General features: G+C 40.1%; 1 protein-coding gene across 2 annotated transcripts in view; it reads left to right on the forward strand.

Moving 5' to 3' along the window:
• The window catches only part of dnah7 (dynein, axonemal, heavy chain 7), a 75,365-nt gene that overhangs the window by 34,257 nt on the left and 14,186 nt on the right, over positions 1 to 26,922 (forward strand). The window contains exons 33-54 of one of the 2 annotated variants that reach the window (XM_025903745.1): positions 773 to 949; positions 1,227 to 1,358; positions 3,361 to 3,582; positions 4,355 to 4,552; positions 8,354 to 8,509; positions 8,662 to 8,830; positions 9,951 to 10,077; positions 10,610 to 10,829; positions 11,022 to 11,648; positions 11,750 to 11,995; positions 12,219 to 12,448; positions 12,622 to 12,952; positions 13,032 to 13,378; positions 14,043 to 14,223; positions 14,527 to 14,712; positions 16,824 to 16,987; positions 17,678 to 17,832; positions 19,909 to 20,099; positions 21,785 to 21,918; positions 22,038 to 22,373; positions 22,548 to 22,674; positions 22,972 to 23,166. In XM_025903745.1, the coding sequence (XP_025759530.1) occupies positions 773 to 949; positions 1,227 to 1,358; positions 3,361 to 3,582; positions 4,355 to 4,552; positions 8,354 to 8,509; positions 8,662 to 8,830; positions 9,951 to 10,077; positions 10,610 to 10,829; positions 11,022 to 11,648; positions 11,750 to 11,995; positions 12,219 to 12,448; positions 12,622 to 12,952; positions 13,032 to 13,378; positions 14,043 to 14,223; positions 14,527 to 14,712; positions 16,824 to 16,987; positions 17,678 to 17,832; positions 19,909 to 20,099; positions 21,785 to 21,918; positions 22,038 to 22,373; positions 22,548 to 22,674; positions 22,972 to 23,166 (4,851 nt within the window). The remainder of the gene's footprint in view (positions 1 to 772; positions 950 to 1,226; positions 1,359 to 3,360; positions 3,583 to 4,354; positions 4,553 to 8,353; positions 8,510 to 8,661; positions 8,831 to 9,950; positions 10,078 to 10,609; positions 10,830 to 11,021; positions 11,649 to 11,749; positions 11,996 to 12,218; positions 12,449 to 12,621; positions 12,953 to 13,031; positions 13,379 to 14,042; positions 14,224 to 14,526; positions 14,713 to 16,823; positions 16,988 to 17,677; positions 17,833 to 19,908; positions 20,100 to 21,784; positions 21,919 to 22,037; positions 22,374 to 22,547; positions 22,675 to 22,971; positions 23,167 to 26,922) is intronic. The other variant, XM_005450456.4, reaches the window with a different exon arrangement.

The following is a 26,922-nucleotide window of genomic DNA, read 5'->3' on the forward strand; positions in this document are numbered from 1 at the left end:
GTGCTAAAGGAAATGTCTGCTATAGGGTGCGTAATCTGTCAATCGTCAAAACAAGAGATCACAGGGGTGACACACCTCTCTCTTCCATTTGAAATAACCTGCAGTCCTTGTGTACCAGTAGTTTTCTTGCAGTATATATTCTTTGGTTATTTGTTGTGAGGCAGGAACAAAGGATGTGCTTCAAATGCATAGATGTCTTGAGAGAATAGCTTCTGCCTCTGCTTTTTTTTTTTTATTAAACAGACTTCTATTTTTGATTCTCTATAGCCTGGCATCTGTTCCTTTCATTACGCTGAACGAAGAGGCATCAAACATTTTGTGATAAAATTGAACTCTTCCCAATTTGTGCACTTCTGACACTTTTGTGCACTATTGATCCCTCATTTTTTCTTTCTCTGTTAAAGAGTATGTTTATTAAACCCTTGATAATATCTTCTAACTTTATTAGTACTTCTTTGCCAAGCTATTAATGGGATGTTACAGAGAACTTCTGTCTTAAGGCAGCAACTCTTTCATTAGATAATAATTACACATGATGTGATGAATGCACTCTGCATTAATTTGCACTATCAGTATGTGTTTTTTGCTACACTGCTGTTTTTATATCACATCTACTTTCAGCATTGTATACCTTTATCTTCTGATAAGGAGTCTATCATAATTCTGGCTGACGGTTTATAGTTAATGTTATTTACAAACAATATTCTTGTGAGTTATGAAGGATAACTGTTTACATGCTTATTTTCTAATGTGATATAAATGATTGTGGCAGGTGTCTCGCTGTGGTATGATCTACATGGAGCCACATATGCTTGGCTGGCGGCCTCTCATGCTGTCCTGGCTCAGTACCCTGCCTCCTACAGTCAGCGCTACGCACAAAGACCTCATCACTGCCCTCTTTGACCGCCTACTGCCAGCCTGCCTACAGCTCATTCGAAAGGCCACCAAGGTGCTTAGAAACTTTTTTAACACTTTCAAGTTGCCAGTACTTCGATTTTAGAGCAGCGAGTGGTCCAGTCAGCCAGGAATTGAACATAAACTGCTTGGGGCATTTGCATGATTTCTTTTACAGATGAATTTTGTGTAATTTTAGTTTTATGCTTGAGTTACTTTCAGATGTTTATAGCCTCAGTTGCCTTCTATACTAACAAATTAATTATTTCTGAGTCTGGTTGATTTTTTTTTTTTTTTTTTAAACATCATTCTTATTCAAAATTTGATTTTAGGAGCTGTCTTCAACGACTGACACCAACCTCGTGAAGTCCCTCATGAATCTGATGGACTGTATGATGGATGAATTTCAGGATGAAGCAAAGATTAAGAACATGGATGAAAAAGATATTTGCTCCTGGCTGGAGGTTTGTGTCCACACTACTGCTGCTAATGCTGCTATTTGTTATTGAAGTAATATAAAACATAGTAACATATGAAATAAGTAGAGGTCTTTATACCTTTTTAGCATTTTAGCCCAACCCTAAAAGATGGCTTTACAGAGCAGTCCACAATATACAGTTTTCACTTCCCACTCTCATTGCAGCTCTGTACCTCTTTGATATGCATAATTCTGCATACGGCATTTTGGCTAATTAGTTAATATGACACAGTACAATCAGAAAAAGTCAAACTCACAAGAGCTTAGAAATACTGACTCCCCATTGTGTCTATTCTCATTTGATCACATTAAAAAATACACAGTGTACTGCAAACACTGCAGAGACAAAACTGAATCCTGTTATATGCACAGAATACAAATTGAGAATATGTCTCATAAAAAATTGGCACTGTCAGGTTCTGTTTTGTGTTGACGCTGTAAGTCTGGGATATTGCTCTTGGAAGTGTAAGGAAATGCTTACATGAACGCAAATGAGAAAAAAATACTGCTGCTACTTTGATACAAAAAAACAGTTTGTTTCTAAAATCAGACTTGAGTAATACAAATTAATACTGTAGTTTAAAGTATTAAAGTGTGAAACTTGACATTCATTTTCTGTAATCTGCAGCTCAGTGTTAACAATACAGATATAATACAGAAAAGAAAACATTCCTTTTGTCATTCTAAATTTACTGTATTAATACGGTCTGCCCCGTTAGAAAATGGCAAAGTTTTAGCAGATGAGCCATGTGTTACAATTGATTTTTTGCCTCTGTATCATGTCTTTTGAAAGCACTGCTATTATCCCCCTGTGGCATACTGCACTGATGAATGCCTTTCAACCCTCGCTCCTATGTTTCTCAGCTAGTCATTATCAAAGTGTTGAATTAATCAGCTTTTTAACAGCAGGAGCTATCATGAGGCTGCTAAGCCTCATTTCCAATTCCTACAGTATCCCCTGCTGGGTTTTTTTTCTAACAAAGGTCCTCTCTTTTTGGATTTTGTCTTTTGTCTCATTTAATAACCTGTACAGTACTTGGAGCTGGGCTGACGTACACGGATGCTTTAAATTAGTATAATAAACACAACCCATGACTCTTTTGTAAAATATTTTAGAACAGATTCTATATGCGCGTGGGATTTTTATTTTTATGCTAGACTGGTGGTATCTGTTTACCTTCTCACCCCCACCAGAATATGTAGTCTATTTAGTCATCTAAGACTGCTCACTGGGTAAATATACCACGGTGTTGAAGTCTTTCACCAGGACATTCCAGGAGACAGGCGGGCCCTAAAACATGTCCTCCAGCAGGCCACTAGTGTGAATTTCACCTAACCAACCATCAAAAACACACTTCATGAAGGTGGCCTGAGAGCCTGACATCCTCTAGTGGACCCTGTGCTCATTGCATGGAGCTCAATTGGCATTTGCCATAGAATTGGCAGGTCCACTACTGAAATCCTGTGCTTTTACAGATTAGAGCAGGTTCATCATGAGCACATGTGACAGGCAGGATCTGGAGAAGGCATGTTCAGTTTGACCAGTTTGGTAGTGGGTCAGTGACAGTCTGGGGAGGCATATCCATGGAGAGATGCACAGACACCCTAAGTATTTGAATTAAATCCTTGGACCGATCGTCAGATGCTGTTGCAGTGGGTCCTGGGCTTCTCCTGGCCTCAGGTAGTGAGATGATTCCTCGAGGATTAAGGAATTAATACTACTGAGGGGCTCCACGCTGTTTTTCTCATCAGACAAATTTTAAATGTCTTGGAAAGTTTTCTTTTCGATGTATTTTAATGTTGTTCTTGGTGAGTGGGATGTGATTAGCTCATAAACAACCCCAGTTTCCTGAGTAGGGGTAATTTTTTTTTTAAATTGAACTTTGAGCTTTCGCCATTGATTTCATGAATCATATCCACAACATATATCCATACTGATAGGCTTGAGCAGTCAAAACCAGTAATGATGTTCCTTTTCTTTTACAAAGGGCATGTTTGTGTTCTGCCTGGTCTGGTCAGTGGGGGCCAGCTGTGACGATTTGGGCCGAGTAAAGTTTGATGCTCTGGTAAGAGAGGTGATGAATGGCCCCTTAAGTAAGGAGACAGCATCCCACCATGGCATTCTGGTCACTGTGGAGGCTCCACCGAATCAGCTGACACTCCCCTTACCCACTGAGGGAACCCTCTACGAGTACTGCTTCGTTAAAGAGGTAAGAGTGCAAGAGGTAAGATACTTTTGTGCATGATATTTATAAGATGCTTGTATATAAATTTCAGCTGTTTTAGGATTAGAATAAATCCTAACCCTGAATAAAATAGAATAAAAACAAGAAAACTGAAGATAGCAGTGGTTTTGTTTTTGCCATAATCACAATATGTACAAAAAAGAACTTAACTCTGAGTTTTGTAATCTAGATGGAGTGACATACCACTATAAATCTTTCCTTCCCTGAGATTGTTGGGGAAAAGGGAGTGTAATTTATTGTCTGTCTGTGACCTTTATGGTTGCATACTGCAGTCTCTTTCACATCCCTCCACCTGGCTTTAATGTGCTGCTAGTAAATTCTTATTTTTCATTCAAGGATTGTTTTCTTAGAAAAAGGTTAGTTCCCTTTTCAACATGGATATTTGAGATATTCTTAATATCTGCTTTGAAAAGGACATATGTACATGAGAGATAACATACCAGATGATGAAACACACACACACACACACACACACACACACACACACACACACACACACACACACACACACAAACAAACAGGTTGTGATCCTTGTACCCTCTTATTTTTTGTGCTTGTGATCTGAGGAGAGCAATTCCTTCCTGCTTTAAGCAGCAGTTTAACTGTTCACAAGCCCGGTGGCCATTTCATCAAATAGTATTATCTGTGATTAGTAGTCTGGTATTGTATGTCTCCAGCACTCACTGAGCTTTATATCGTAAATGCAAGTTTCGTCTTTTCATTATTTCCATGTCAGGGCCCGGGCAGGTGGGAGCTTTGGACAGATAAGTTAAAGGCTGCTCCCCCCATAGGCAAGGACATGCAGTTCAATGAGATCATCGTTCCCACTGAGAACACAGTACGCTACATGGCACTGATGGAGCTACTCGTCACTCACCAGAAACCCACTATTTTCATCGGTCCCACTGGCACTGGCAAGAGTGTCTACATTACAGTGAGTCATGCAACACATCTATTTTACACATCTAACCTTTTGAAAGCACTACAGTATTTTGTGTTTATGCAAACTGATTTGAGGTAATATACACAGTATAGCAAACTCTATAAAGCTGAAAGCTGTTAGTTCAAATAATGTCAGACAAGAACAGACTTTTTACATTGCTACAATAGAAGGATGTAATCATTACTTAGTGCTTAATTTGTAGTTACATTTAGAATAAAACCACTTTTGAATGTGATATTGAAATTAATCTAAGATGTTAACAGTCCACATTATTATAATAGCTGTCATTTAATACAACCTTTGTTAAGTTATCCCTACCCACCCTGTCTCCATCATGGTCGACGTCATCAGCAACTCTGTAGAACTCACATGGTAACAGCTGCTTTCTGCCTCATTCTCTTAAAAACAAACAACAACAAAAACAACTGTGTCACCATATGGTGACCTTCCACTGATGCTCTATTGTATCTTAGCTACAAATTGTCCAATTAGCTCCCTCCGCTGGTTTGTGTCAACTGGTTGAATGACATCAGAATTTCAACCAACTTTTTCAAAATAAAGAACAATAAAATTGAACTCTTGGTTGTGGCTTCCAAAATTTTGCCTGCAAAAGTGGCTCACCTTCATCTTAATGTGGGTGGATGCTTCATTTCACACACATTTGTAGAAGTCTGCAAACTGGGTGTCAACCTGGACTCTGCTCTCTTGTTCTCATCACATGTCAAATCCATCTTTAAATCTACCTTTTACCACCCAAAGAACTTCTCCAGACAATGGCATTCATTCTCAGACTTAAACCCACACTCATATCTTCATCACCTCCCTCCTAGACTACTGCAACAGTGTACTGTTTAACCAACAGGCTGAACAGTGTACTGTTCAGCCTAACAAAGCCCTTGGACAGTATGTCCAGAACTTAGCTGCCAGTCTCTTACCCACAATAAGACCTGGCTCTGTTCAAGTTCTTCTCCTCACCTGCAAATACATACATGTCCTTGCTCCTACATGTCATCCTGAACTCTGATTTTCAAAATTTATGCCTTGATTATACTTTATTGCAAACACTGATACAGACAGCTGGCGACCTGATTGCCCAGGAGTCTTTCCTGGTATACTTCAGGGCAGCTGACTTAAAAATTTTCAGTTTTCTTTTGTGAATGATCAGAAAACTTATCGAAGACTCAGGGTTGCAATAATAGTTTTTCCTACTTTACTACAGTTCTGTGAAAAGCTATTTAATTTGCAGTTGAAGGTGGTTAGTTGTGACATTTGGAGTGTACATAAAATTAATTTGGTTGCATTTTATTTTATTTTTTTTACAGAGCTTAAACATATTTTTCAGAACTCTAATGTTGCACTTTTCTATTTCCTGTACTTAAGAAGTTATGAGTGCTCAGAAGACATTAACTTAGGTCACATGTCCACAAACAATGATGATAATATCCAGTCAGAACCACATCTTACATAGTACAAACAATTAAATAAGTCATCTACGAGAAATACATATTGCTTTGGCAAAACAGCAATATGTATGTACTTTGATGGCCTGTAACTGTTAAAAATTGCATTATATAAAGGTAAGGATTATTCAAATTTTGATTAAATTAACAGAAAATCAGCTCACTCTGATGGGGTCTGTTAGTTATGACATTTTTTCACCCTGAGACAAAACTGGGACAACTGCTATTATTATCTTGTGCACTTTAAAGCTGTTTTTTATTTACATAAATTGTTATCAGATACAGACAAACATTGCCTGTGCCACTGATAGTATCACTACCTCAGATGATTAAACTTATAAGACTTGCATTCCCAGGCTAGAGTAAGTGCTGTGAGCACACCAATCATTTGTAGGCAGCTACAGAAGCCAGGTGTGAAATGACCACCTTGGAAGAATACAGAGTATCTCTCAGCAGTGCTTTGACTATTTATATCAAGGACTAATCCGTCCTCCATTCCTTTGCTTCATTAGTTCATCCATTAGCAAGTTCAAACTTCAGACTCTGGGGTGAGTGGAGATCATCTCACTGGGGAGTCTGCCTTGTACTCCACTTCCTGTCTGTCTGTCTGCCTGCCTGCTGAAGTGGCTCTGTCCCATGTCATAACCAGCAGACCGTGGCAGAATCCCAAATCTGGCAGAAGTGATAAACACTCAGACTATGTGAATATGTATGGCACCATGCTCGCACTTGTATCCTCGACCGACTACTTCACCTGCACCACACTAATCTAGGGTGAGATTCAGACGAGCAGTGCTGCTGATTTATAATTTAGGGAAGAGGGTGATGCACTTTGTCTGCATCTTGTGATCATTCACATCACACGCTCCCTTTGATTAAGCAGCACATTATTCAAATAGTTTGACAACCTCCATATGACCACTTAATATATGCTTATGCAGAAAGCAAGCTAAGGATGTGCTCTGAACCTAAAGATAAAATCCTAATAAAATGCATCAGCTCTCTATGTATGCTATGTTCTCTGTACATATAAACACAGAAGGAGGTTTGTTCAATGGGTGCCAGTTATTTTAGAATAGAATAGAATAGAAAACTTTATTTGTCAATTTCTTCAAATGTACTTGCCATACAAAGGAATTCAAATTACGTTTCACACTGTCCCATGCGTAGACATTGACAACAATAAAGTGCAGATGCACAACAAAAACAGCCCTAACAATTTTCAGCTTTTAGTAAAATTTCCTTTCTGTAAACTCATGCAGTTTGAAAAAGTCACTGATTTTACCGTTTTAGCCTGTGTAACATTATTTTAGAGCCTGTCCTCAGGGAGACACCTCATTTCACACTTCATTTCGGAGTCATTTTCAGGGATTAACTGAGAATGTTTTCTAATGAAATACATACTGAAAGCCACTTTTTTATTTTATATAGATTAAAAAGCTTATCACAACCTTTTATCCAGATAAAATTTAAAATGATCATTTTTATGTGTATTTGTAACAGGTATTTTTGGTATGCTAATTTAAAATAGGGTGAAAATGAGCACTACAGTTTTTTTTTTCTTTTTTTGAGTGTGCAGCAATCAGCAAGGTTAATAATTTTCTAGAAATGTTACTACTACTGACATACCCCGTTCTTTATAAATCACTTGTAGGATTTGAATAAACCAGAAAGAAAGCCTTTATAAGTATAAACCCTCCACTGAGTATAAGAGCAAGATATCTGTTTGTCTCATGTCTTGGAGTGTGATACCTTGCTATCGAAGTCAAAAGATTAAGCCAATTTGGTGTAAATATCCAGAGGAACTTTTACTTAGTGCCTCCGATATCGACTTTTTAGGTTAACAGAAGGTTTCAGTTAAGCTGTGATATAGACCTGGTTATAACATAGAGAAGATCAGCAGGAAAGGAGAGGAAGGTGATTTATTTTATATTAAAGTTACACTAAAAGTAAATAAACGGAATAGCTGGAATAAGTTGCACTTGAATGTGTTGGTGTGACCATCACCCTTTCTACTAACAGAACACCAGATCTCTGACCATTAACACATTTCTGTGTGATGTGTTATTAGTGTTTGCTCTTGCTGTATATCTTTGTATCTTTTTTATTACAAAGTATTATGTGACCTGCCCTGAAACTATAGATGTAAACTAGCAGGTTTGCTGTAATCTGCCATGTTTACAGTTTATTTTTTTGATACACTGATGTCCATTAAGATGCATTGCTCCTGGTAAATAAACAAAGAAAGAAATGTAATATACTGTTTACCGTATGCTCCCATACCATGAGATCTGATGATAACTTGTGTTCATATTTCAAATCTCTTGCCTAGGACTTCCTGTTGAATAAGCTACAGAAGGATGTGTACACCCCATTGTTTATCAACTTCTCAGCCCAGACTACAGCTGCCCAGACACAAAACATTATTACGTCCAAGCTAGATAAGCGACGCAAAGGAGTGTTTGGCCCTCCAGTGGGGAAAAAAATGGTATCACCTACATTTTATTATGTTTGAACATCTTGTTTCTTTGCTGGTGTGCACTCAGTGTGGCAGCATACAGTTTTAAATACACCAAATAATTTGTTTTTCTCTAGTATATGCAGTTTAAGTTTAAGAATACTAATCTTACATCGTATTAGGTGGTATTTGTGGATGATGTAAACATGCCAGCGAGAGAGGTTTATGGTGCTCAACCTCCTGTGGAGCTGCTTCGCCAGTGGCTTGATCACTGGAACTGGTATGACTTGAAGGACTGCTCCATGATTAATCTGACGGATATCCTGATCATATGTGCGATGGGACCACCTGGTAAGTAGCCGCTCTGGTACCTAAAGGTTAATTAGAAACGCCATCAGACACTGACAGAAATGTCAGTGCTTGATTAAAATGTTTTTAGAGTGAGTATTTTTGTTTTTGTGTTGCTCGAGCGACTGTTGAGTCAGTGTCACAAACCATTTCCTGCTGTTTTGTGAGCTTCTCATTGCCTTAAGGTTTTTACAAATAGAAAAAATGTTTACCACATCTGTCTCCACTACAAGGACCAGTGTAAACATGAAGGCAACCTCCTCCACTGAAGCAGCTGGCAGTTACAGCTGCAAACTCTCAGGTGGCCACATTTTTGGTGATGCGTGAGCTGACAGTTTTTTTTAGTTTTTCTGAGGTCTGCGTACCTGTGGCAGCCACTGAAACTAAATGCTGTCCCAAGTGTTTACCAGCTGCCACAGTGACAGCTGGTCAAGATGACCGATCTCAAGAATTCAAATAAAAATATTACAAAATTTCACATCTTTAATTAAACTAATACATTTTATTAATACATAATTTGTATGTTAAGTTTAGATTTTAACTTTACTGTGACATTAATATTTTTACAAATCTACTTTTCTGGCCATTGTTTGTCCCAATCCAAGAAGGTTGGAGGGATTGTCAATCTCAGGTAAAGGAGAGAGGAGAGGTACTGTGGCCTCAGTTGAGCTTTTTATTGATTCAACTGCTAGGTGCCCACCTTCTACACTTTCTTTCCCTGCATTAAACTATGACAGCAGGCCTCTTGTTCCTCTGGAGGCTGCCTGGTAGTCTGCCAAAACCATACTGGTTTTGCTGGGCTTCAGGTGATCACAGTAGCACCATGTGATCGTGGCCTCTATTGATCTTCTGTACTCGACTGTAAAAACAGTCTCAAAGGGAAGCCAGTATGTTTCTCACTGGAATCATGCCCTTCATTATATTGGTAAAATGTCAATATATTGATAACTTCCATTTTGGAACAAAATGCATTCAAACCCTTTGAACAAATTCCTTAAATTTTTACTACATACACTATACTCTGTAAGTCTGGACAGACAAGGATGTAAACTACTTGCTTGATGCAGGCTTCAAACTGTGAGTTAGTAATTCCAGTTTGTATTTTGTTGTATGCTTTTTTTAGGTGGGGGGCGTAACCCTGTCACTCCTCGGTTCCTGCGTCACTTCAACATGATCACCATTAATGACTTTGATGAGAAGACCATGTATACAATCTTCTCCAGGATCACAAATTGGCATTTTACCATACGGTAACACTAACAATTATGATGTTGAGACAGTGATTCATTTATTCAAATTTACCAAGAATATGTACCTGTGTAAATAACCGTGCCTTGCATATACAGGATAATCAGTTACTCAATACTGCAGAAGATCTTTTTGAGCATCATATAGTAAATACCAGCTAGGATCCAGTTATTCTGTACATCAGTGTCTGTGTCAGTCATTTGAGGATTAAAGGTGGTACTTTTGCTCCCCCTTTTTGCTCTGCCACATTGTTTACTTGAGAGACCATAAGACCAAAAGCAATCAGATCTTTTGGACAGATTTCAGATCTCCCCTAGCACTCATCCAGGAGGATATGGCAGCTGCATTTTAAAAATATACATGTTTTAAAGATGTTTTTGCATTTTGAAAACAGTTATATTTGTTTGAAGAAAGATTTTTAATAATACTATATATTTATGAGTTCAGTGTTTAGTTAAAACAACAATTACAGATTCATTTTCCTAACTAAACTTCAGGAACAGGGTCTCAACAATGAATTTATTTGATTTGCAGGTTTTCATTCCCCAAGGCATTTGCTGCTCTGACCTCTCAGATCGTCCATAGCACTATGTCAGTTTACCAAGAGGCCACCAAGAACCTGCTACCAACCCCCACAAAGTCCCATTACTTGTTCAATTTACGTGATGTCTCCCGGGTTATTCAGGGCATCTGCCTGTCGCGGCCAGAGACTGCAGAGGAGCAGTCTGTCGTCAAACGGCTCTGGGTCCATGAGGTAATGTTGTACATAACAAACAGTATGAGGTACATGAAAGCAGCATAACTAAAGTAACCTAATGTATTGCTGTGGAAAGTGGAAATACATTATAAAATAGCTTCAGTCAAGCCAAACAAGATTTGGTGTTGAGATCTGTCCATATCTGTCTTTGCACATGTCTGTTTCTTTCCTTTTCTTGTTAATCCTTAGGTCCTGAGGGTGTACTACGATCGACTGGTCCACGACACCGATCGATCTTGGCTTGTAAGTCATCTACAGGTTGTGTGTCAGACTCACATGAAGGAGAACTTCCATCATCTTTTCCAGCATCTGGACCAGGACCAAGATGGAAAGGTGACTGAAGATGACCTGCGCAGCCTCATGTTTTGTGACTTCCATGACCCCAAAGGTGAGGACCGCAGCTACCGTGAAGCTCATGACTTAGATCGGCTACGTCAGGTTGTGGAATCACACTTGGAGGAGTTCAACAACACCAGCAAAGCACCAATGAATCTGGTGCTCTTCCGTTTTGCCATTGAGCATGTGTGCCGGATTTCCCGCATCCTCAAGCAGCCAAGTGGCCATGCCCTGCTGGTAGGGGTTGGTGGGAGTGGGCGTCAGTCTCTCACCCGTCTGGCAGCCTACATGGCAGTGGCAGAGCTTTTCCAGGTGGAAATATCCAAGACCTATGGGACCACTGAATGGCACGATGACCTGAAACAAATCATGAGGAAGGCTACGGAAGGAGAGGCTCATGGCGTTTTCCTGTTTACAGACGCTCAAATCAAAATGGAGTCATTCTTGGAGGACATTGGTAACTTGCTCAACACTGGTGAGGTAAAGTGGATGGAATAGAGAGACTGACTACTTCATTCAGGTGAACAGATGGTGACACAAGGAGAAAATGTGTGAATTTGTAAATATTTTCTTATTTCCAGGTGCCCAACCTGTTTGCAGTGGATGAGAAGCAGGAAATATGTGAGCGAATGCGTGTGCTGGACAGGCAGCGTGATAGAGAAAAACAAACAGATGGCAGCACCTTGTCGCTTTTCAACATGTTCTTAGAGCGCTGTCGCACACAGCTGCATGTGGTGCTGGCCATGAGTCCCATTGGAGATGCTTTCAGGGACCGTTTGAGACGTTTCCCCGCACTCATTAACTGCTGTACTATTGACTGGTTTCAGGTGAGTGTATGTATGTTAGATACATGTTTTGCTGTGCTTTTTGTCCCATCAGAGGTTTGCACTAATATTTGACCAGTAAACACAGAGCATGTAGTGTATTTCATGCTCCATGCTTCATTAGTAACTGATAACATTACCAGTACCACATAGCAGAGGGAAAATAGTAATGTCTGGAAGCACAACTGTTAAAAACAGGAAAACAACCTGTTTCCTTCCTTGTTAGACTTGGCCTGAAGATGCCCTGCAGGCAGTGGCCTGCCGCTTCCTGGAGGATGTTGAGATGACGGAAGAGGCCCGAGAAGGCTGCATCACTATGTGCAAGAGCTTCCACACTTCAACCATTAATTTGTCTCACCGCTTTTTGACTGAGTTGCAGCGTCACAATTATGTCACTCCAACCTCATATCTGGAGCTCATTTCCACCTTCAAAGCTTTGCTGAAGACAAGAAGAGCGTAAGATCAAGATATATTTTATGTATCTGTATTAATTTGTAATGTTTTTCATTCAAGTGCTGCTTTTAGTTTTTAGTTTAAATTGACTTCATCAGTTGATGTGAATCAAGGAGCACAAAAATCTAGTTTGCATGAGTAAGCGTTTCCCTTTAACCCCTCTGTCCTTTGCTCAGTGAGGTGATGAAGATGAAAAGTCGCTACGAGGTCGGTCTGGAAAAGCTGGAGTCAGCTGCAGAACAAGTGGCTACCATGCAAGTTGAGCTAGAGGCTCTACAGCCACAGCTGCTTGTAGCTAGCAAAGAGGTAGATGAGATGATGGTGGTGATTGAACATGAATCTGTGGAGGTGGCTGAGACAGAGAAGGTGGTGAAGATAGATGAAGCAGTGGCCAACGAACAAGCCATGGCTGCCAAAGCTATCAAGGATGAATGTGATGCTGACCTGGCTGAAGCTATGCCCATCCTGGAGTCAGCCCTGGCTGCGTTGAATACTCTGACCCCTCAGGTAAAAGCTGAATATTTTAATATGGCTCAAAGGCTAAATGTAGTGTACAGCAAATAGTGATTAATGATTCTGTTAACAGGATATCACAGTGGTGAAGTCCATGAAAAGCCCACCCACAGCAGTCAAGCTGGTTATGGAGGCAATTTGCATTCTTAAAGGCATCAAACCAGATCGTGTGCCGGACCCCTCAGGCTCTGGTAAAAAAGTGGAAGACTTTTGGGGCCCAGCCAAAAAGCTTCTGGGAGACCTAAGGTTTCTCCAGAGCCTCCATGAGTATGACAAAGATAACATTCCTCCAAATCTTATGGCCATCATCCGCACCAAGTACATTACCAACCCAGACTTTGTGCCAGAAAAGATTAGAACTGCATCCACTGCAGCTGAGGGTATGTGTAAGTGGGTTTGTGCCATGGACAAGTATGACAAGTAAGTAATATTCTCCTCTTGTGTTCTTAGTTATGAAAACTAATGTATATGCACAAAGCCTGGGCAAGCTTTTCATCCGTCTTAGTGATTAACATGAGGCTTAGTTAGCTTCAAAGGGGTAATAAGTTTCTGGCTGTATACCATGAATATGCCAGGTCCCAAGTGATTCATCTGCAAGGCCAATTCCAAGATATGACTCATTGAAAAGGAAATGTTAACATCATTATTGTTGTGACATTCTTAAATGCTACTTTTATTTATTGATGCAAAGTTTGCCATAAAATTTAATTTTCCTCTCTGCAGTGAAATTCTTAATATTTCTCAACAACAGTATCCAGTTTCATTATAAGGGTGGCATCAGGTGACACAGTCAATGAGTAAAAGCCTTAATTTAAAAACAATAAGATGAGAAATTACGTAATTCATATTTTCATACTGCCACGTATTGTATGAAGTATTTCATCTTTTATCTTCCAAAAGCAGTCAAGAAGCTACAGAACTTTGATGTCTGTTAATTTATATTCATGCAGTATAGATGAGTATTTTTGTACAGATAAACTAACTCATAATGGTTTGTTTTACCTATACTTCACACATATCTAGTAAATTATTCTTATGTATTGCACATTTAGATTTATGACGATAGATTATATGTTTTTTTTAGAGTTGCCAAGGTGGTGGCTCCAAAGAAAGAGAAGCTGGCACAGGCTCAAGGGAAGCTACAGGTGGCCATGGGGGGCTTGAGGAAAAAGCAGGCTGCTCTAAAAGAAGTCCAAGATAAACTTGGAAAGCTTCAGGAGACTTTGGATGCCAATAAAAACAAGAAAGCTGACCTAGAGAGTCAGGTTTGCTATCTCTGCTGGAGAAACCAATTGATTTTAATAGTTGCCATATTTGAAATTTTGAACAGTGACTTTCCTTCCACAGATCTGATCACTGGAAGTGATCAAACCTGTCAATATCACAGACGTGTTCTGTAAATGTTAAAATACAACAGTCAGTATTTTCTCCACTGAATGTATACAAATGTATGTGGTTATTCATCAACACCAAGAAAAACAACAAAGGAAAGAATATGGCACAGACAGGAATCAAGTACAATGTTTTTGAACTGTTGTTCAGTTTCCTTTTGTAATGATATCTTCCAGGTCGATCTTTGCAGTAAGAAGCTGGAGCGAGCAGAGCAGCTCATTGGAGGTTTGGGTGGGGAGAAGACTCGCTGGAGTGAAATGGCCTTACAACTTGGAAACCTCTACAATAACCTGATTGGGGACATCCTCATCTCAGCAGGCATAGTAGCTTACCTGGGAGCATTCACGTCAAGCTACAGACAGGTACAGACCTTAGATTGTATTGAAAAGAGGTTAATGACTCTTTTTACCCCTCTGCTATAAAAGGCTGATTGTGTATTGTTGTCACTCGAGCTGGCAGGTAGCGAGGACACCTACATTTGTGAACAAAGTTTCAAGTTTTCTGAAAATCTTATAAATGCGATAACTTGAAAACACGGTGAACGCTCTGTATTATTCTAGGGTCTATACCTTAGAACTGTGGTGTCCAAACGCAGGCCTCGAGGGCCGGTGTCCTGCAGGTTTTGGATGTGTCCTTGGTCCATCACAGCTGATTTAAATGGCTTTTACCTCCTCAACATGTCTTGAAGTTCTCCAGAGGCCTGGTAATGAACTAATCATTTGATTCAGGTGTGTTGACCCAGGGTAAGATCTAAAACCTGCAGGACACCGGCCCTCGAGGCCTGGAGTTGGCCAAGACTGCCTTAGAATGTAAAGCGCCTTGAGGTCACTGTTGTTGTGATTTGGTGCTATATAAATAAAACAGAAACTTTGTACCATATGTGCATCTACTAAAAATGTCAGATGAGTTCAAATCTCAGTGACGTTCACCTCTCTGGGCAGAATAAGTTTTCTGAAAATGTTGTGAATGTGATAACTTAAGAACAAGACGATGTAGGATATTGAAATTGATACCATAGGTCAGGGGTCTGCAACCTTTTACACCCAAAGAGCCATTTGGACCCGGTTTCCACGCAAAAGAAAACACTGGGAGCCGCAAATACTTTTTGACATCTAAAATGAAGATAACACTGTATATATTGTTTTTTATCTTTATGCTTTGTGTGAACAACTAAGGTGTGCTGCTTATGAAATCCATGAAGTGCTACAGAGAAAATTAAATTATATTTATGTAATCAACACATTTTGAACTCTTAAAGAAATATAACAAAAGGAAAGACACCCAGCTGAACTAAAATGATCCATGTAGCAAACAAAAACTGTTGTCAGCCGCCACCCTTATATCGCCTTTGGGCTGTTGGAGCCTTGACCTGACTCTTAAAAAATAATTGGACAAAAGCTCTATGCTGCTGAAAAATGAAAAATAGATATTTGCAAAATTCTGCCTAAATATGTATTTTACCTGGTTAATGCGTGCGGTGGGGCGTGGTTTGCAGCGCCGCTGCAGGGGAGGCGGACGCACCTGAGCGACACCCGCAATCACGCCTCGCTGCCTTTACGTCTGCGCTATCTGTGCTGTTGTGTTGTTGGTGGTGTATGTCGGGCTGTGAGCTGAAAAGCTACAGCCGGCTGTATGCGTACAGCAACCGTTTGTGAAAAGTGCTCAATAAAGAGATGCTCAAAAGCGTGTTCATGGAAACATCGTCGGGTCTACCGTGATTTGTTTACAATGGGACTTCTGCTCCTGAACCTCTGCGCACGGAGTCCGCAAATCGGGGCTATACAAGTCAGTTTACGCAGGACTGTAGGCTGTCAGCTGTCAGGTGTGAACGGTGTTTGTCTTTAACATAGTTCACGGTGGAGAACAGCTGCTGACATAATGTGGATCCGAAGATTCATAATTGGCCTACCTGGGGTTGAAGGTCTCGATAAATGTGCGGCGTTTCGGCGGGTACACCGGCTTCCGGGAGTGTGACTCTTATTTTGAGCGATGAAAAAATAATAGAATATAATTTTATTTTTATCACAATAATCTTCCAATTTAGAACTATGAGTTAAAAAGAACTAACATAAATAAAATACACTTCAGCTAAATACTTCTGATTTATTTGCCCAAACCACGCGGAGCCGCAGTATAAGGACTAAAGAGCTGCATGCGGCTCCGGAGCCGCAGGTTGCTGACCCCTGCCATAGGTGTATCTGCCTGGAGACTAAAGGGTAGCACTAGTGGTCACCAGTATTTTTAATATTAGCTATTGAAAGCGAAATGCTAATGAGCAGTTTAATCCAAAAGATGAATTTCAGTATTGCTAACACACTAGGTAAACTAAGCTGTCAGAAATTTAAGAAGAAGACTGGGTACACCAGTGTCTTCAGGTAAAATGGGCAGGTGATGTATTTGGTAGCAGGTTAGTGTGTTTGTCTGCATCTAGGAAAATGAAGAAAGTCATTACTAGTAATCTGCTGCTTTCCAGGATCAGACACAGGAGTGGATGAATCTTTGTAAGAGCAGAGGGATCCCATGCTCCCGCAACATGTCTCTAATGAAATCCCTGGGTGATGCAGTAAAAATTCGCACGTGGACCATCGCTGGCTTGCCATCGGACAGCTTCTCCATAGATAACGCAATCATAATCTCGTGAGTACTGAAGTCCAACTTTCAAAGGCCCAAATATTACTGTAATGTTTAACATTGTATTTACTGTGACTTAAATGCACTTGACTTAAATGATCTTGTATGTGAATTCTTTACAGAAAAATGAATTAAATTGAAAGGAGAAAGACAGGATTTTGAAAATAGAATATAAAAATAATATGAGAAAATAGAATGAGAAAAGAGAACTTGAAATAGGCTTTTCACCAAAGCACTTTAGAGGTGCACTGCACCTTTGGATTGTTGCTGTAATAGAGACAAGGGTCTTTTATTACTCTGCAGGAATGTGTTTAGATGCAGTGTTTGAGGTCAGCTGTATATGTGGATTAACAAAGAATCAGGATTAAATTGGTCAGTTTGTCTAAAATGAATGGTACCCCGGTACATCCTTAAGGTGCACTAAAGGTGCACTAAAAAAATAACACTGTTTGTGTAAACGAAGAACAACATTGTGCTGTAATCACAGTACTATTGCCACTGGGGTGCTATCCAGCTGCGAGCTGTCTAACTGTGCTCAGTCGGTTTTCACCTCTCAGCTGCTCTCTGTATCGCAGTTGTTGTTCTTCAGCATTCCCCCCAACCCCATATGTCTCACAGTTAAAAAGATCTCTCTCACTGCCAAGGTGGCCTCATTTGATCACACACTGCTCTGCGTGTGTGTTTGTGTGTGTGTAGTAATGCCAGGCGGTGGCCATTGATGATCGATCCCCAAGGCCAGGCCAACAAATGGGTGAAAAATATGGAGAAGGCCAATAACCTGCATGTTATTAAACTGAGCGATGCTGACTTTGTACGCACTCTGGAGAATTGCATCCAGTTTGGCACACCAGGTAAGCATAAGAATTCTTCTAGTTCGATGCGTCTGCCATGGCTGCCTCAACCACTGTTGCACTCCCTGTTACTGCCTGCTGAGGTCTCTCTTCACCACAGAAACTAATTACTGCTGCCCCAAGACTGCAGCTCTCTTTTGTTCTCTGTTGTGCTATAGTGGCGAAATTGAAATAAGCACTGTTTCTGAGTGAGACATTCCTGAGTGAGCCTTTATTCAGGTCTAATGTATCAGACAACTATAGATCACATAAAAGCACAGGAGAAATCTATTATATGTTCTGCATTTAGTTTTTCTCCTGCCCGGTGTTATGCTTAAGTTGAGATGTGTAGGCAGATGTGATGATGTTTTTGGACCAGTTTATGTGTCTCTGTGTCTGACTTTATTCATCTTTGTAGCCCCGAAGTGGAACAGCATTCAATCCCCAGTGCTGCTGTGTAGATGTGACCTTTTGGTCCTCAGACTGGTTTCAGAAAACAGCCCACCATGTCTCATAGAAAAGTATACAACATTTAAAAAAAGTTGTGGTATAATATTGTAGATAATTGCTTCTCATATTATTTTGAAGGGGCCACGGGGGGCAACTTCAAGAAGGAATTAAGACTCAGAAACAGAGAAAGCTGCACCACCATTACAGAGACATCTAAATAATGAGCTGACCCAGCCAGCCACTAGGTCTTTGCTTACTGAAAGACTGCGAGGCTAACAGCTCAGAGAGTAACTTGTCCTTTTACGGTGCAAAAGAGTCCCCTGAGGGTACAGTTTCATCCTTCACAGCCTGTTTTCTTATTTCACAGTTTTAGTTTCTTGCTGTTTGTATTGCCGCTTATAATCCTGATGATGCACTACTATTCTTTCTTTTAGCACGGTTGGGCTGGTGCTTTCATGGCAAATCTCCTAGGATATGCATATGTTTATTAAATTTAAAAACATGCTTTTTAATCTGGTAACTTATATTAAATATTTATGCCTATAAAGGGTTGACCTGCTTTGGTAACTAACTTGTAAGAGAAAGTTCATCACTCCATCTGAAAACTGAAGAAAAAGTTAGTTACCACCTAAAGGCAAAATGTCAATTATAGATGGGCTGATGTTGGTAACATGAGAAGAGCATTATCATACTTAATGTGAAATCGTATTAATAATGATGTCATGGGAGTAAGGCGATTGCATTTTCATGTGCTTCACTGATTTCTTGATATTACTCATGTATGCAACTGCAGTGGAAGTTCACGGTTGAGTACTAATCACAGAAAGCTGAAAGACAGTGTGAGTTTAACTTTAATTCATCACATAACTTATAATATATAGTTTATGCGAGCCAGGAATGCATCAGCACAACTATTACAAGTCTCTGTATGGAGTATAAACTTTCGTTGTTGGGAACGGTCTCCCACTGCTCCTTAATATGATTTTAAAGATTTTTAAATTGAAAGAACATTTTCAAGCAAGATGCAGAGTACTTTCCAAAGGCAGGAACATGGCCACAATGACATGAAGTGAGAGTCCTGCATGAAATAAATGCACCATGAAATAAGTAAAATGACAAGCCGTGACACAATGCAGTACAGTGCATTTAAATCAAAACAACAGAATAAAACTAATATAAGAGAGAGATGTAAAATGAAACATGGCAACAGTGAAATGATAATGGTGAAAAAAAGTTGTATTATATAGTTAAATTGGGTTAAGAATTAAATATCAAAGGCAAAAGAGCAGATTAAAGACCATTTATAGTGTATTTTTAACCAGGAAGTGAAACATTTGGTATTAAGAGTCTCTTTTTCACAGGTAGAGCAGGCGACCGTGCAGGGTTTGAATGCGTGTTTCTCCCAGTTCTGCCAAAATGGCTAACTGGTGATCTATAAGAGACTGGTAAAGGTGTTGTAGGTAAAATGCTTTGTGTGGGCTGAAGAATTTGGAAATATTTGAAGCTTTGAAGCAGCTCAGCTGTTGAGGCAGTAGTGTTGGTCGCCTTGGACAGTTTGACAGCTTATTATATTTATAAAGATGTCTCTCTCCTGAAAGAGGTCAGGTGCTGATTAGAAAAAACACTGATTTGAACATTTTCTGTTAGTGCTGCTGGAGAATGTCGGTGAGGAGCTGGATCCCATCCTGGAGCCTCTGCTGCTTCGACAGACCTTTAAACAGGGCGGTGCAATGTGCATCCGTCTAGGAGACTCTACCATTGAATATGTTCCTGACTTTCGCTTTTACATCACTACCAAACTACGCAACCCTCACTACCTGCCTGAGACTTCTGTCAAGGTACTGTAGCGATACTGCCGTCACCACTGTTCTGCTTTTCTTCTCCCTACTATAGTATAAAGTGCAGTACTTATAACTATGAAACCTTTTTTCATGTACTGAAGTCCATTTGGAAGGTGCAGTAGGATGCAGGACTGGTAGTGCAGGTTTGCTGCAGTTTCATTATAATGGCTTGCTGGGAGTTTCACGGGTCAGCTTGTTGGATCAAGTATCTGAGCATCCAGAAAGAACTTGAATGGATAAAATTCCCGGTGATTAGCTTTAATGTTTTCATTCTACGTTGTGGAGACACACAGAGAAACTTTCTATCCAACATATTTCATCACTGAGACGTAAATCTGATACCACCTTTAGTTAAAGCAGAGGACAGCATTCATAGTCACCACACATAACAGTGCTGTTTACAGCAAGTTTCAGTGTTGCTGTAACAAGCCGTATGCAGTCCTCCATGCATTCTGTACTAACCTCTTCCACACAGATGGAGCTACAACCCTTTAATTGTGTCACAGCTAAGGATAGATGTATCTACCACAACAGAGCCGTAGCCAACAAAGAAGGGAATAATAAAAGACAAGCACAGACATAAACCAACAGAGTCATCTGCAGTCTTCTGCCTTTAAAATATCAATATAATAGTGATAAATAGCATCATTTAGAACTGAGGTTTGATTTTCATTTTGTTTTTTTATTTAAAGTTTTCATTTGATAGCAGATGAGATCTACTTTTCTTCTTTGGCTCTTAGTTATTGATACCACCCAAATGACATTTTTACCTCAATAACACAGTGAATCATTGTTCACTGATATCACCTATATCACCTTCCCAATGGAACACAGCCCCCATCCACCCTGAAAAAAGGATTCCAAGAAAAGGAGCATTAAAGGAAAATTGCATTACTGAGAGGCAAGGGGTTGGAAAGCATTACAGAAGATCACATTTCAAGCATCTATTTGCAGGGGCTCTCCTCTTTATGGGCAGCCATTAGATTGATTCAACTCATTTTTCACAGCTGGCTCAATTCTTCCCTTTTTTTCCCTCATTTTGCTTAAATGTTTTTTTTTTGTCTTCTGTACAGTACACTATGAGCTTCCATGATTCCCATTAAACCCTATTTGAAATGCAATAGCTCCAAATACAAGAGGGTAAGCATCTAGAAAAAAAAGCCCTTAGGAGCGCAAGGGACGAGGCGAGGCAAAGGAGGGTGTATGTGTGAAAAGGACAAACTGGAGATTTATACGGGCTCTGAGTCTTTACCACCAGCTGAGTAGGTCTCACGGCATCAATAGAAATGGAATTAAGCCCCGAAGAAGTGCACTCGTTTATTAGGGCAGAGAGTAGATAGCATATATAGGCTTTTAACCTCCGGGTAAGTGCAGCGCCGGATGACTACGCCTGTGGTAAAAGACACTCCTTCACTTTGAGCTGCAACACCTTTCCACAGAAAAGGGGAAAAAAGTAAATGCATCCTACCTGTATTTTGCCAAGGCTGAAGCAGTTACTGGAATTGATTGGGTAGGAGGTTTGGCCAGGAGAGCAGCTCTGAAGCCGAGACGATCAACACTTCACTTTAATGGCTGAGAAAAAGGGCGGGCACCTTCCTCTGAAACATACACACGTACATCACCTATTCTTCGACGATTATGTCTCCATAGTGTATGTGAAGTGGATATTCTGTGTGATGTAGGTGACCCTGCTAAACTTCATGATCACTCCAGAGGGCATTCAAGACCAGCTACTGGGCATTGTAGTAGCCCGGGAGAGGCCTGACCTGGAAGAAGAGAAACAGGCTCTCATTCTACAGGGAGCAGAGAACAAAAGGTACAGAGGCATATGTTAGACCAAGGTCAAATCCATTCAACTAATTCAATAAAATCTCTACTTCCCTGAGTGAAAAATACTATAGACTGATAATTCAGAGTTTCTTTTTTTTTTTTCAGACAGCTGAAGGAGATCGAGGACAAAATCTTAGAGGTCCTGTCCTCCTCTCAGGGCAACATCCTGGAGGATGAGACTGCCGTCGAGATCCTCTCTGCTTCCAAGGTGCTTGCCAACGAAATCTCAGAGAAGCAGGCCGTGGCCGAGGTGACAGAGAAGAAGATTGATGAGACCCGCATGGGTTACACACCTATTGCCGTGCATTCGGCAATCTTGTTCTTCTCTATTGCTGACCTGGCTAACATTGAACCCATGTACCAATACTCCCTCACCTGGTTTATTAACCTCTTCATCAGCTCCATTGAGAGCTCAGACAAGAGTGATGACTTGGAGCAGAGGTAGGCAGGCCTGACTAATGTACTAGCAAAATACTAGTTCCTGCAGGTCACCAAAACAGTGCTTTAAGGTCTCTGTTAAAAAATAAAATGCAATGCTGGTAATGGTGCATTAGTGTGAGGGGATTTCTTGTATTTAACAAGATTATTAAATGATGGCATGCGTCTCTTTTTCAGACTGCAGATCCTGAGAGACCACTTTACCTACACACTGTATGTGAATGTGTGTCGCTCTCTGTTTGAGAAGGATAAGCTACTTTTTTCCTTCTGCCTCACTGTCAGCCTGCTTATGCACAGCAAGCTGGTAGGAATCTACACACACACGCACAGACACACATTTGATAGTGGAGAACACACACATATTGTTTGGGGTTTTTTTTTAAATAAGTGATTAGATAATCAAACAAGCTCCTTAGTGTCAGTTTTCAGCTCTGGTCTTCTCGAGGATTGTTTTAGATTATCTGTTTCTTCTATTTCCAATTTGCATAAACTGCTTATCCAAAGATAATCCCCCAAATTGTCAAGCATTAATCCACTTAATTACAAATTCTGGTCATTCTGCTGCTGTGTTAACAGGCCATGTCATTAATTAATGTTTTAGGTGGATGAGGGGGAGTGGCGCTTCCTTCTAACGGGCGGTGTGGGCCTGGACAACCCCTACTCCAATCCCTGCACCTGGCTCTCTAAAAAGTCTTGGGATGAGATATGCCGCTTGGATGCCATGGAACATTTCAAAGGCCTGCGTCAGGACCTGACACGCTGCAGAAATGAGTGGAAACAGGTCTACGACAGCCCAGTAAGTCACCTCTCGCTGGGTTTGTTGAATATAGTAAAAAAGTATGATGACATTTTTCATTTATTGTTCTAGTTTTAACTCAGAAAATTAAACTTTGATGTAGTCTGTATTAAGTACACTTGAAATGAAATATTCAAGCCTTTTTATTTCTTAATTGTGATGATTATGGTTTATAGCATATGAAAATCAGAATTTCAGTGTGTTATTGGCACCATTGCATTGGCAGTATTAACAATTATAGGGAAGACTGCTGATTCAAGAAGTAGAATCTGCCTCCATGCACAGGAATGGAGCTACAACTGTCTGAGCCAAAGACCACATCAGAATATTTTACCTGGTATTTTGCTCAGTGGTTCAAAGTCCTCCTTTCAGATGAAAGTACATTTTGCTTTTTATTCGGAAATCAAAGCATCCTAGCGTCTGGAGGAAGAGTGGAGAGAATCAAAAGGTGTTTCAAATCCAGTGAAGTTGGCCAGTGTTGGGTGCCATGTTATCTGCTTATGTTGGTGGTGGTTGGCCCACTGTGTTTTATCGAGTCCAGAGTCAATGCAGCCATCTACCAGAGCACTTCATGTTTCCATCTACAGCAAGCTTTATGTGGATACTGATTTTTCTTTTCTCCAGCAGAAGTTTGCTTCTGCCCACAGTCCCAAAACTGCTACCAAATGGTGTTTTGACCATGTTGTTAGTCTCCTTTATTGGCCAGCTAGCTCAAAGAGATTATATGGGGTATTGTCAAGAGGAAGATGAGAAAGAATCCAACCCAAAAATACAGATCAGCTGCTATCAAAGGCTACGTTCACACTGCAGGCGAAAGCGCATCAAATCCGATTTTTTTGACCCTATGCGACCCATATCCGATCATGGTATGACAGTGTGAACGGCACAAATCCGATATTTTCAAATCCGATCTGGGTCACTTTCGTATGTGGTACTGAATCCGATACATATCCGATGTTTTAGAAAGCGACTGCTGTTTGAACGGTCATGTCGCATTAAATCCGTCTTTTACGTCACTGACACAAGACAGACGCCAATTATCAGCGCCGGAGAAGACATCGCGAACGCTTCCTGGCCATCCAGTGTAGATGTCAGTGAAACTGATGGGAAGACAACGTTGGAGAAACGTGAACATTTTATTTGTACTGTATAATCTGCAGATTCTGACAGAAATCTGCAACTATCCTTTGAAGCACCGCCTCTCTAAAACAGCAATAAGGATCATTATTAGGTTATCTAAATTATTATGTAAATAACAAAATAACTTAAAGCAAAAATTGGGAAACGTAAAATCCGAAGTCTTTATATTAACGGCCATCAGTCAAACAATACTGTTTGCTCTGGGTCTAAACAGAGCGCGTTGTGTGTGACGTCTTCTTTTGCGCATGCGGGCCGCTTTGAGCGTTCACACTAGAGCGCGTTTGCTGTCGCATTTTATTTGTAGTGTGAACAAGCAGACAAAAAAAATCGGATTTGATCAAAAAATCGGAATTGAGCATTAAGACCTGCAGTGTGAACGTAGCCAAAGGGGCAGTAAATCATCCTAAAATGTAAAGTTAATCAATATTAAACATTAATTTAGCTGGTGTGACTTGTGTCATATTTTAGGAAGTGTGTTAACTTCTAGGTGGAAGTGAGTTTGGTTACAGTTTACATCAAACTGGGCCTCTTTTGGTCTCAACAGAGTATTGAAATTAAAACATCTGACTGCAGTCTGTTGGTTTGATAGATTAGATCCACTGACCCAAAGTTTACTTTAGAAAAGAAATATGTACATCGAAAGATTTAACAATTTTTTTTGTTTGTTTCTATGTTTTTCATCTCGCCCTCTTACCCAAACCTTATAGATTAATTACTTGACGTACAACCGACAAAATATTATAATTATTTTTCAGTGTGGGTGTTATCGGTCTGTGCTATTTGTGCAGACTGTGTTCTGCGGGCTGCATTGTGGTGGTTTCCTGGTTTAAAGGACCACCAGCTGTTTGAGGCCTTTCTGTGTGGGGGTTGCATGTTCTCAGTGGGGTCTCTATGAGTATTCTGCCTTCCTCCCACAGTCCAAAGACATTCAATTCAATTCATTTTAATTTTATTTATATAGCGCCAAATCACAACAACAGTCGTGTATGTTAACCGGTGATTCTAAATTGTCTGTAGGTATGAATGGTTGTGTTTCTGAGTGTGTCACCTTGTAACAAGCTTGTGAGCCTGTCCAGTGTGCACCCTGCCTCTTTCCCTGTGGCAGCTGGGATTGACTCCAGGCCCAGAATTGGATGTGTAAGTGGAAGAAGATTGATGGATGCATTGAGTTTTGTGGAAGTGCTTGTCTTGTAGACACAGATTAGAGTAAAAGTTGCTGCTTTGCTGGTGAAAACACAACAAGAAACACAGTCTTAATTTCTTCTTAATATGAGTAAAAGTGTTTGATTGGCTGTGCAGAGGCAAAACAATCAAACCTTGGGAAAACAGTGAATGAGATAAAATAGCAGCATTAAATACAGGGCCAGCTTCGCCCACCTTTAAGCTTAGCAGGGTGGCTCTGTGGAATCTCACAACTGGGGTGCAGCGCCACTCCCCCCTTCCCTGCCTGGGAACAATGTGGATGCAGAGTAGTTCAGTTTATACATTCAGTATAGCATGTATGCTTTAAGGTAGCATATGTGCTGAATTTGACTATTTTACCACCTTTACTTTTGTCTTGGCTAGATTTTTTTTATTAATCAGAACATGTGTTCTCATTTTGATTCCACACATATGCCATAATTTGATTCGTTACATTGTTATCTTTTTTCTTTTTAGTTTTGTCAATACAACATCACTTCAAATATTGTATTTTTTTTAATTAATGATAGATCTGCCAAACAAATCATAGGATTAGTTGTTTTCTCATACCGTACCCTCCTATAGTACAAGAAAATGTCTGATTCAAAAATATTGGCCCTGTTCAAATGAGCCTTTTTATTAATTGTTAAAGCCACTGATTGATCTGATTTATCTGACTCTGTAATCCCATGACACATTGAAGTTTTAACTTTGTACTTTGTTTTATGATACCTTTTTTCTGTTATTATAAGTGTAGTGAATATAAAGGGCATACAGAACAAAGGAGGTTGAAGAGGGAAACATTTTCCTGTCAGATTGTGATGCACACAGAGACACTGTCCATCTTTGAAACGCAGAGAATCACAAACTGAGGTTTCATCTAATCTAATCAAATCTATTCAGCTCCTGTTGTGCTCGTCACATCTATGCAATCTAAATGCAAGAACAGCTGCTTAATCAATGTGTGGCGCACTCAAACATGTGTGCGGCGCACAGGCTTGTGTCTTTGCCGTCGCACATACGTACACACAAACCATCTTTGATTTATAATCAACAAAATCAGCCACAACACTTCTGTCTAATTAAATGGAGTTTGTTCCAGTTGTAGAATTCACATTTATTCAATTTTGATGTAAGAACAGCTGTTCAATCAAGCACACAGGCACTCAGGCTCACACACGCTAACACACCCTGTTCACACAGTGAATCCCCAGGAGATCCTAAATAGGTGTATCCATCTCAAAGCACCTGCCAACACACATAGCCAGAAGTCTCTCGACAAACAGCCTGGGGGAAATAATTCCAAAAGTTCCTTCTACCATTGCTCACTTCCTCCGGTGCACTTGTTCCACTAATTAATCAAACATATTGCTGTGACCTAAAACCCATTTCTGTTTTTTTTTTTCTTCTCTTCCCCATTTCGGTCTGCTTCCA

This window comes from Oreochromis niloticus, linkage group LG16, assembly GCF_001858045.2.
Source record: "Oreochromis niloticus isolate F11D_XX linkage group LG16, O_niloticus_UMD_NMBU, whole genome shotgun sequence".
Classification (NCBI taxonomy): Eukaryota; Metazoa; Chordata; class Actinopteri; order Cichliformes; family Cichlidae; genus Oreochromis; species Oreochromis niloticus.